This window comes from Myripristis murdjan, chromosome 22 (assembly GCF_902150065.1).
Source record: "Myripristis murdjan chromosome 22, fMyrMur1.1, whole genome shotgun sequence".
NCBI lineage: Eukaryota > Metazoa > Chordata > Actinopteri > Holocentriformes > Holocentridae > Myripristis > Myripristis murdjan.
In genome coordinates, this window is record NC_044001.1 from 20,545,297 (window position 1) to 20,557,291 (window position 11,995).

The 11,995-nt window shown below is 42.4% G+C and overlaps 1 protein-coding gene across 5 annotated transcripts; it reads right to left on the minus strand.

Moving 5' to 3' along the window:
* Positions 1-536: 536 nt before the first annotated feature.
* On the minus strand, positions 537-11,775 carry srrm1 (serine/arginine repetitive matrix 1). 5 transcript variants are annotated; one of them, XM_030082074.1, is made up of 17 exons: positions 11,624-11,775; positions 10,480-10,569; positions 10,222-10,344; positions 7,323-7,493; positions 7,037-7,140; positions 6,703-6,927; positions 5,566-5,751; positions 4,737-4,856; positions 4,224-4,432; positions 4,040-4,120; positions 3,398-3,484; positions 3,045-3,183; positions 2,831-2,920; positions 2,251-2,736; positions 1,920-2,106; positions 1,596-1,769; positions 537-1,430 (listed from the first exon to the last, which is right to left on the minus strand). In XM_030082074.1, exons 1-17 carry the CDS (start codon positions 11,642-11,644, stop codon positions 1,419-1,421), a joined length of 2,505 nt encoding a protein of 834 aa, XP_029937934.1. In that variant the 5' UTR covers positions 11,645-11,775; the 3' UTR covers positions 537-1,418. The 5 variants fall into 5 exon arrangements, with proteins under 5 accessions (XP_029937934.1, XP_029937932.1, XP_029937933.1 ...); XM_030082072.1 differs by having other exon boundaries at positions 537-1,437; XM_030082073.1 differs by lacking the exon at positions 3,398-3,484 and having other exon boundaries at positions 537-1,437.
* Between the last annotated feature and the right edge of the window lie 220 nt (positions 11,776-11,995).

Consider the following 11,995-nt stretch of genomic DNA (forward strand, 5'->3'; position numbering starts at 1 on the left):
AATGTGGGCAGGGTTTGAGAGGAGTCTCGTAGGGAGGAGGATGCCCGCTGACTGTCGCTCTCTGCTGCAAGGAACTTAATGCTGCCTTCACGTGCTCCTCGTAAATAAGAGGACAACTTTTGGCGTAGACTCTTTCATTTTTTGTGACTTTAATTTCAGAGGTCAGCTATCACAGAGCTGCATGGTTTAAAAAATCAAAGACCATACTGGCTTTTTTTTTTTCTAGAAACCAAACTTCACACCACCGTTCTTTTCTAATTAAGTGTCGACAGGGCTCACTCTCTAAGTGCCACTGGAATTTACGTGTCTGTTCCTGATTTACATAATTACGACAGCACTTGAAGGCATCATGATTTTGCCACCGCTTCAATTTAGCTTGTAGAGATATTGTATTTCTATGCAAACGAAATACTATTAATCTGCATTTCTAAGATAAAATTTAATTGAGGTTTTTGATAGAGCTGTTCATATTTCTCATTCCTTTAGTAGATCAAAACATTCTTGTAAAAAAAAGAAAAAAAAAAACAACACACAAATCCTATAAAAAAAATCTTTTAATTTTGAAAGGATGACAAGAGCCAGGAGTACTAAATACAAATGATATAGCACTCCCACACAACTGATTGGCTTGATGCAAGAGCACTAACATAAAACTGCATATCAGTCAATCTGGAAAAACTGAACTGTACTCTCCGGATTAGATCACACCATTTTAGTCTTAAAACAAGACTGCTTCAGAGCCAGAAATAACAGCAAGGTTAAACAATGCCAGACACTTCTATTAAGTTACAATATGGGACATGACATTCTGTTACAACCTCTTTACCAGTGCACACAGCAGTGACACACTGTATCCACTTATAAAAGGCAGCAGTAACAGTATGTAACAGTATGTTAGCTTTTGTCTACACTCCATACGGTCAGTGGTTCATGCACATCAGACAATCACTGCACATGCAATCAATTCCCCAGGGAATCTACTGTATGGTGTGTGCGCGTGTGTGAGAAAGATTTGAAACTTGCCAAAAACAAACTTCAGTGTTAAAACATTTCCCTTGTGGATAATTTAAAGAAGGGACAACACAAGAATCTTTACAGTTCAGATAGTACACTATAGGTCAAAAAAAATCAAACAGAATCTTCCTATGACAAATCAAGCTCTTAATGAAACCCACGCTTCAGAACATACCCAAACTGTAAAAAGAAAACAAAAGACTAAAAGAATAAACAATTTGTACATTCTAAAGCTGAACCGGGTTGTTGATAGACTTCAAAAGAGTGAGTGGAAGATTTGGGGGAAAGTATAAGTGAGAGGTGGTTCATTTTTCAGGACATCTGTGACGGAGACATCTGTGCCTTCCTCATGGAGCGCAGGGCCTTCTCTCGTAGGTGCTTCTCCAGGTCATCCAGGCTGTCTTCTACTTCACTGTCTGATTCCTTAAAGAAAGGCAGCATTGATTATATCTCACTCAACTTTGACTGCTGGATACAGATGCAGAATGCTGACACAAGAAAGGTGATGAAAATAAGAATATCCATTATTTAGATGTGTGCTGGCTGTGGCGGTTCAGATCAGAGAAAAAAAAAGACTTCACCTTTTTTGAATCTCCATCCTCATCTATGCCCTGGTTCTCTTGTCCATCTCCGGCCCCAGCATTATTACTCTTCTCCTTCTTATGCTTCTTGTGCTTCTTATGTTTCTTCTCTTTCTTGTGTTTCTTTTCCTTCTTCTTCTTCTTCTTCTTCCCTCCAGCATCAGTGTCTGAATTCTGCAGTCAAACAGAATTCATGCATGTCATCAAGAGTACTACGAGGTGGGGCTATGCCAACAGCAAGTCAAAAAATGCTCATGTTGTACACACAAATGCATAATGAACATCTTACACTACTGTGTAGCTCAATGAGTAGATGTATCTAACCTTGCTTGGGGATCGACTGCCAGAACCACTGCTGGCCTTTTTGACTGGAGGTGGAGACCCACTAACAGAGCGGGAAGGTGAGGGGGAGGCGGATGCAGGGGCCGGACGTTTCTGAGCTGCTGGTTGAGGGGAAATGGATCTGGATCTGGAGGATGCTCTCCTCATAGGTTGAGGGCTCTGAGAGGCTCTGTGTAAGAGGAGGAGTAGGAGGAGAAAACACCATCAGGAGTATAGCATTGTCCCATAAAAAACATAAGTTCTAGTGTATAAAAAAAAATGCAAAATTGCAACTCAGATCAAATATGAGATGTGTGCTTGCTGCCTTACTTACCTCTGGTTCTTGCGTGGCTCAGGGGTGCGGGACACCCTACGGATGGGTCTGCCAGCATGTGCAGGGGACTGCTGCCTCCTCTGGTGAGATGGAGATGTGCTAGAGGCCTCAAAATGCCCCTGAGGGCTGGTGGAGCCCCTCACTGTGCGACCGCGGTTAGTAGCCGGGGATGGGGAGAGGCGGTTAGTTGCTGCGACAGGGGATCGTGTGTCCCTGCTTGGCCGGCTAGAAGGCAACATGGGGCTCCTCCTGTGTCTGGGGGGAGATGTGGAGGAGGGAGGTGTGCGTCTCTTTTGAGCAGGAGAACTCCTGCGCTTGGGGGACCTGGAGGGGCGTCGTTTGACTGCTGGAGAGGGGCGCTTTGTGGGAGAGCTGGACATCTTTCTCTTTTGAGGGGGCAGGGGTGAGGGGCTGTAGCGGCGCTGGATAGGTGGAGAATACCGTCTGGGGGAAGGAGAGCGCCGACGGGCAGGTGGGGAGGGAGACCTGTCGAAAACCAAAGACAATCACTCATAAAATATTTTTCTATTTCAAGTGTTAACATTCAAATTATGAGCCTACTCAATATGCATTCCTGTACCTGCGCCTGGCAGGAGAGGGAGATCTGCGGCGGCGTGGGGGAGAGGGGGAGCGACGTCTGCGTCCTGCAGGAGATGGAGAACGTCTTTTCCTAAAAAGAAAAGTGCAAATACACAATAAAACACTGACCATTAAGGAAGCAAAGACTGGTGATCCTTGATTTCTATGAGGGTTCAGAGGAATTCCATTTGCAAATGACATGTTAAGCGTCTGACCTTGGAGAGGAGTCCCGATGTCGTCTCCGTGGGGAAGGAGTATGACTGCGCCTCCTCCTGACTTCACCATTCCTAGCTGATGGCCCCCCTGCTGGCCTCTTTGGTCCCTCATCCTCTGAAGAGGAGGAAGATCCTGTATCTGCAACCGAACAGAGAAAGGATCCCAACAGTCACTCCATTATGTCATCAAGCGAATATGTATAAAGGGAAAAACACCAAGGTTAGGGTTAGGACACGGCTTCAAAGGTCCAAGAGACGATGAGTGCAAGATGACACGGACAACAACTAGATTAGGAAGAGAGAGGAGGGGGCGGGATGAGAGGGGACAGAACATGGATAAAAACGCTTATAACCTGAAGACGACTGCCGATTCTGCCTGCGATACTGACGTCGCTGCTGCACAGAATCTGCTGTTGCCCCTTTCTCATTTTTATCCTCCTCTGAAATGCAAAGCAGTGAGCGTTCCATCAGCGTTAAGAAAACCAGTGACAAAGAGACAGACATGCCAAATTTACAGACAACACAACAATGACATATCCATGTAGCATGTATTTTTTCCCATTTTGTTTGGTTTCTTTATGCCAAAGTGAAACCAAACTGTGTGCTGCCTCTGCACTATGAATTTGTGTGTACTTCTCCATCTTACTACTTATTCTGTTTGCAGTGATAACTGGGATCCATCAACTACACTACACAAACTTAAAGCTGGTAAACAAATGAGAGCACTGTGCTGAGGATCTTTGGACAAGGAGAAAGATTAATTTATGGCTTCTTTTCAATCTATGACATGAAAAGACTGATGAAATAATAAATGAACCAGGAATTTGGATTTCTGGTTTATGTTTGTTTATCCTATCATGACGGATTGGCCAAGTGACATGCAAAAAAGGGCTTCCACTTCTGACAGGTGGAGAAGTGGCTGCACTTGATTTGTGGGCTGAGACACCCTGAAGACCATTAACATTATTGCTCTTCAAAAACAAACAAAAGCTCACCTGACTCAGACCCTTCAGATGGTCTGGGTTTGGCACTGTCAGATGGTGAATCTCTCCTCCCTCCTTGTTTTCGCTTTAAACCTAAAACAGCCAAATGAAATTTTCTTTTTTACACAGTTACACAGCATGGGACAAGGAGGTGATAATCATAGAGTTCAAGGCAAGAAGAGTAAAGTGTTGATACCAGATGATCTGGATGGAGAAGCAGAGGCCCGGCCCTTTCTGGCCCGTGGAGATGGAGATCGTCTGTCCTTTCCTGATGGGCTCATAGAAGTGTCAGGATGGCGGGCTTGTTTGCGGGGTGGTGTGTTAGATGTTCTTTTCATAGCCTTCTTAGGTGAGCGAGAGGTGGAGGAGTTGCTGCCCGAGGATGAAACAGAGCGAGAGCGCCTCCTGCAGGCCACAGATAATATTATCAACTGTACATTTTAGCACATAAGAAAAGTAATGTGCTTTCCACTTCAACCCCCCCTCCAGGTAAGTAAGGTTGCATTCAGATAGGATCAAGCATTTTGTCAAAAATGCAAAGAATGTCACATTACACACACACACACACACACACACACACACACACACGCAAAAAGCACCCTCCGCAGGGTGAAAACTTGGTTTGAGGACAGTTTCTCTTAACTACTAGACCATCCTGCAACCTTTTGCTTCTCTGTCACGAGCTTGGCAATACACTGAACACACTGACCTGCGGACAGGGGAGCGTCTGTGTCTGTGTCTGGAGCTGGTGGTGCCACGTCTAGGGGGGCTCCTGCGGCGGGGGGATACTCTCCTCCTGGGGCTCGGCCTTCTACGGGGGGAGTAAGACCTGAACAGGATAGAGAGGGACATTTTTAGAAAGTTTTAGAAAAAACATAACAGTAAGCCGCCGACACGGTGTTTCTGAAGGGTACATCAACTTAAATAAAGACTCCAGTGCCTGAAGATGACATGGGTGGTGTAACAGTAGAGATAATATACCGGTGGGAGTTTTGGCAGTGGCTTAGATTTACCCTTACCATTTCAGAACAGCCAGAATGGCTTGAGGTGGCCAAATTCTTGGCTGAACAGTAGCCATGTGTATGTATGTACATTCTACACATTTTAAGTCAACAAGTTTGTCATTAGGATTCATTGGGAAGTGAGTGAGTCTCCAACCAAATTAAACCAAAAGAACAAAAATTAAGAGACTGCAAGAGCAAAAGTGGTATCTATGTCTATGGAGTAGTGTGAGTTATTTCTCTCTTAACTTTCAATTTAATGACCTTTGTACAGCACTTTGGTCAGCTTTAGCTGTATTTAAAAGGTACTCTATAAATAAACTTCACTTACTAACTTACTTATGTAGGTACCATACACAACAAAATAAAAGTTAAAACAGAGCTTTAAAAAATGGTAACACTTTTAGGGACTCAAAACCTTAATGTAATACTTAAGATGCTATTCTAGTATAAAGGCCTTGCATTATTAAGAATTACAGACTTTCCAAGGTCTTGGGAACAATCTGAGAAGTTTAATGCATGAATAGTGTAAATTACCTAGAACGAGAGCGTCGTCTGCGGGGACGAGAATGAGAACGTGAGCGGTGGCGAGGTCTTTCCCTCCTACTGTCTTTCTCCCGCTCCCGGGACTTGGGCCTCTCCTCCTTCTTGACAGTCTTCTCTGGGGTGGGCTCTTTCACTTCAGTCACAGAGTCGGCTTTCACCACTTCGACAACCACATCACTAAAAGCCAGGGGAAAATGCAGATTTAGCTAAATCTGACAAATAAAGTTTGATTGTAAAAATTTAACTCAAACAAGTGTGTGTGTGTGTGTGCGTGTGTGTGTGTGTGTGTGTGTGTGTGTGTGTGTGTGTGACAAAACAAAGGCAATATCCTGGAAATCTGTCCCAAACATCTCCACAACTGGTGACACTACTGACAACAGTGGGTCACCGCGCAACAGCAAAAACATTTCTCACATGATTTTCAAGCACGAGCAGAAACACATGAGCATGGCTCAAGCATGGAGGTGAGGTAGTGCACAGTACTGTGGTGTGACAAATCTATTATCTATTATCTGTTACCTATGGTTACACCTGCAACTTAGGCTGTTGAACAGCTATGCAACATGGGGACTTTATATTTTGCAGCCATGAATTTTAGAATTTAAAAAAGAAAATGATCATTTAAATGCATTATTCTCAATATGAATCCCATCAGGCTCTGATTATGCAATTATTCCAACAGGCATGATGCATCGCACTCTGTGCTGCAGACAGCAGGCAGGCAGGGTGACGTGCATGTACAGCATGGGTCTGATGTGTGTAATAAAGTGAAATAGCGTACATAGAAGAGATCAAGAAAAAGCTAAACTCCAGAGACTTTTGGGAGTTTTACAGTGTATTTTACATAATCTAAGGAATTATACTTGAACTGCACAGTCATTTAATTTGTAAACTGAGAAGCATTTGACAGGTGTACTGTAAAAACAGAATAAAAATGAAAATAAATGTAATGTAAAAGCTTAAACGGAGCTGAAACATATGCAATATAAAAACCAAAATACGACACTCACTAAAATAAAACTATAAATTAAACTGATTTCAAGAGCAGATTTGAAACCACAAGTTAAACAATAACGGTATAGTCACAGTATGACTGTAGAAGTATGCCAAAGGACATCTTTTGCCTACCTGGTGGAAGAGGCTTCTAGGATGACTGGCTGTGGCAGGGCTCTCTCTGACATATCCGGCTCCAGGTGCTGCTCCACGGGTTTCAGGGGAAGTTGCATAAGGGCTGGAGGGGGTGAACTGCCACCAACTGGGCTGGGTTTGCGGCGCGGAGAGCGGGAGGGACTGTGCTTTCTTTCCCGCTTAACAGGTGACCTTCGACGCGGTGATGGCGACCTTGTCTTCCGCCTGAGCAGGAAAGGAGCAACCACAGAGATTACGTTTTCATGTTTTCTAATCAATATTAACATCTAATTCCAATTCACCAAAGCACAGTAGTGTCGATGATTTCCATTACCTCCTTGGGCTCTTGGACTGAGCCCTCTCTCTGATGTCTTTGCTGTCCTTCTCCTTCTTGTCCTCATCTACCTTCTTAAGAGAAGCAAGCTTCTCCTGTTCAATCTGCCAGGGACAGAAAAAAATCAGGAAGACTTTACTATCAAAAACAATGTAATATCTTAGTCTATGTTCCATTATTAATACCCGAATTTAACAGTTATAATATGATGTACTAAATGTTAGGGTGCATTTACCTGTTACTAGTTATGAGTTTTACAAAACTTGTAGTTCAGACAGAATCTCACCTGTCTTTGTTTGATTTCCTCTTTCTTCTGCTCCAGGAAAGCAGAAGGGATGCCAGCGATGTTTTCTTGAGCACTGAGCAGCAGGGGCCACAGGTCCTTCATGAACTCCCGGGCATTCTTTCCATTTAGGAAGCCTGTCAGGTTTATCTGCATCATCTTGCTATCCGGATGCTGCAACACACACACGAAGGGGGGAGAGAAAAGACCATATGGCCATTGAAACTTGGCAGGGAAACGATCAGAAGAGGGTAGGATCCCACTAAAGGGACTGCCTACCCCAAAGTCCTGACTAAACTATACCTGTTGGCTATGTACAGTTAACCATACTCAAAACAAGTGAGAAAATGACTAAAATACTCAAATGTCTGGAGTCCAATAGTGGGCTCAGTAACAACCTATCAAAATAAGGGAGTGACTGATTTTAATCAATACTCACAAACTCCTGAAACTGAGAATGTGAGCTAGCTGAGGGGAGACATATCTAGCAACTCTAGCAAAGAGTTATCCAACTGCATGCAATAGTGCTGTTATGCCCCTCATTTAATAGCCATTATTTCTAGAATTTGTAAGCCCCTTACTTTTTAACAAAACAAAATTTTTATAATTGCCTTCTTGAGCCCCCTCCCCCATTATCGTACAACTCTACACCCCTGCCCACCTCGTTTTCCATCTCCCCACAGTCTACTCTTCAGGAGATAAACAGATAGCCACAATACAGAGTGCATTAAAACCCAACACTGCAAGTACAGTTCCGGTGTCTTCAGTGAGTCCCGTGGGATCAGTGGGCACGGAGCTCCCTTGGCTTGCTTCCGCCTCCCTACTGCTTGAGACTCAACCACCTTGAGCTTAATGTTATATCATTTATCTAAATTGCAAGAAACGAACAAGCAATAATGAGTACACAGTACACAAAGGGATTTTATTTCAACAACTGATACAAGAATGATTGTGAGATACCGTAATCGTCTGTCTTCACAGGTCAAATGCCCTCCTTTCCAATGTGCTACAGTACCCTTTAAAAGAACAATTCCACCATGATTGGGTTTTTGCTCATGTAATTATTTCCTTATTGTTTACACATTATGAGTTAGTCAAGAAGAGGGGCGCAATCAGTAAAATATCAGTATAAAATCTAGCCTTAATTTTACTTTTGTTTTACGGCCTACAACTAGCAAAAGCACCTGTCTTTGGTTTGCATATTGACTTCACTGGAATGTGACAGACAGTGGATCCTAATGGAACCACTCACTGTCTTAGGACATGTTCATTAACACATTAGCTCTTGGTTTTGTAAAGCAAAATATAGAAATTTGACACATTAAGACCTGAAAGTAGTCAATGTGTTTACTGTTTACAAGCAGAAAAAAAAGATGAGACATCCCCTCATGTGCTGCCTAAACCCTAACAAATTTCTTAAATTTGCATAATATCAAAGGATTAACAGAACTTCTTTTACAAAGAGTTTCTAGCCTGGTATTAGCTCTGTGATGAAAAAGCATGATTACTGGCTTCCTATGCAGTGATGGGATAACCTTTACCAAACAAACTAGAAGCCTCCAAAGTTGTTTACTATGTCGTTTGCCAAACATATGGAAAACTAGTTAAAAATAACCTTTAACAGTGATACAGTAAGAATTAATACTGAATGGATGTAACTCCAATCACGCTGGAATTGTCCCTCTGACTTAGCTTAAACGTCCCTCCCCACCTCCCAAAATGACATAAACAAAATAAAATCAAAACAATGTAACCCAAATGTTTTTCCTGTACACCCTTATATAAATACCTTTCTGGCCTTGGTACCTTAAGAAGAATGAAAAACCTCACAAGGTTATACATCATAGACTAAGACTTGTAGTCAACTATTAATGGGATCCTAGTTAACATCATGAAGGATGCTTATTATAAATGATTTTGGCTACTTTCCAGATGTTTTTTCAATTTATAAAAATAAAGCCTGTGTGATTGGAATTATTCCTTATCTATGAGACTGCAAATTGTATGAAATAGCGGTGGGATATAGAACATGACAAACAGAGGAAATACTCTAACTCATGTGAAATTGTGCTAATCCAACTTATATAAATAAAGTGTACTAATTTAACCTGCACAAATAATGTGGTCAGTGCCTACAGAATGAGAAGCATGCACTTCAGTTTTCAAATATATGGTGCATATCATCAGTGGGGGTTAGCATTACAGCTCTACTGACAGGAAGGTTTTTGCTTTTTGGAAGTACAATATTTCACTGCCACAGACGTCCTTTGAACATGTGCATTTTCAACAATGTAAAGAAGGAAAGACATATATCTTACCAGTGGCTATAGCATACAGTTAAGTTGCTCTGTGTTAAAACCCCTGATTCCAGTTACATCTAGGGGGATTTAGAGCTGTCTAATGATGCACTGCAATTATCTACGGAGAACATGATCATGGCATTGTTCAGGTGTGTCCATCACTGATATGATATTGTTGATCCCTGCACATAACTCACCTCAAAACACACACTGCATCATGAAGGGAGAGTTGGGCTCAGTGACTTTGGGCTCAGGAGAGAGCTAATTAGGTGTTGGTGCTATACGTCTGATGCAAGGTATAACATCCATATTGGTTCAGGCCTTTTAAATCATAAATCACATCATTATTAGAAGACTGCTGAATAAAAGGCACTTTGTCACATCACAGCAACAACAAGGTTATGTCATTATAAATCCATTTTATACCAATTGCTACTTTCCCCATTCAATTTAAACTCTTTATTATACCAGAAAGTCAATTATTGTCTTACAACCTCTGATTCTCTTCTTACTGACTAATCAATACCCTGCCATTTAAAACAATTTGTTTTGTCAAAACAACAAAAAACCCACACACGCACACACACAATAACTGACATTACCTTCTCCTCAAGCTGGTTAAATATGAACTCTACGACGACATCATCCTCGAACCCCAGAATCTCTGTCACCCGCTGAGTAATCCAAGGTTTGATGACTTCCAGGTTCACTTTGGTCATGTCCACCTACAGATAACCAAGCAACAGTCAGTGTAAGAGTTTCAAGGGCTGTACATTGACCTGAAGATAACTTTTCTCACTAGGAATTTTGTAGGCTACAGGACAGGAAACCTAAACCCTTTGAAGTGTGAAGAACTATACCTTTTTGTCCAGGCATTCTGCGAATTTCAGCTGCTTCAGCAGTTTCTTCTGCTTGTTACTGAAGCGATTGTCCTGTTCCGCACTTGTGCCCTGGAAGGTAAATCAACACATCTCAGTTGGCTTTGAAGTTAACATTATCATCCAACTTGGATTACACACACCACTCTAATGTAGACTACAGTGCAAGACTTCAATTTCTGGCCAACATTAGACTATTGAAAGCCTTACTAGTCACATTATCTAGAAAGTTTTCCTACAATCTCCATTACATTTGGCCCACAGACGCATGTTCGCCTTTGAAACTTGGAAACCACATCAAATGCGAGTGGTTTGATATCGGTTGCTTTACTTGCGGTTTACTGAGCTAAGTAAGTTATGAATTTACGTTAGCTCAAACTTAAAGTTGGCGCTGGAGCAACAACGGGACTAGTTGATGTTGAGGCTACAACACTGGAAGGCAGGTGACATTCACAGTTATGATGCTCATGATCTAGCCTAGCATAACTGTTAGCTTGCTAACGTACTCGTAATCCTCTATGGGAAACCTAATCTGGCTAACGTTAGCCACAGCTAACCTGCTAACTAGAACCGACAATATCACTGACATGGACATGGCAGCAAAGGGGGCACGTGTAATTACTAACAATTGGTGCTCGTTGGTTAAAATGTCTAATTTATTTTCATCTTGTTATACTGACTAACATATTAGCTTCCGTGGTTAGCTAGGAGGGACGGAGGTGCTGCATCGCCTTCGTTTCTCAAACACGGGCGCCATCTTTAGCAAAGACTAGCCAGTTAGCATTAGCTAGCTAGCTTGGCCAGTCTATTTGCTGCCAGTGTGTGATTCTAGCTCGTATTTCAGGCAAATGCGATGGTATCCAAGAAACACCCACGACCTATTCGGTAGAAAATGTTATTGATATAGTCATGAGATCTGTTCTCCATGGCTAATGCAGCTGAACAATAACCAAAAGTCCAAGAATATTTCTCATCAGTTAATAGCCCGAGCCCTAACCACACCGTTTCCATCTGAATGGCGCACGACCTTGCTACATTTGCCACATTCGTGTACTGAACACGGAACAAATTGCCTGTGAAATTGTAACAACACAATTTAAAGTCGGAAACATTTTAAAGAGCTTACGCGGAAGAATCCCGCGTCCATTTTCGTTGGAGAGGGATATTAGCAGCGCTGTTGAAGAAAGACGTGCCTCCGGTAAAAAATCGAGTGGAGACCTGCGTGGAGGAAGTGCGCCTCTACAGGAAGCAGATCGTACTGCAGCCACTGTGGTGACAGCGGTGGGGAAAGGCTGGACCAGTACAAGCTGTCCCGCTTAGGATAAAGTAGAAAAATAAAAACTGTACCCTGGCTCTATCGGCAATTTTGTCCACATTGTACTTATCATAATATCACACTGTAATTATTATAATGTCACCAGCACCAGTAAAACACAGTTGATTAAATAATGTTGCACCGACTCATTTTAAATGTGTAGAACAGTCACCAGTCTCATCA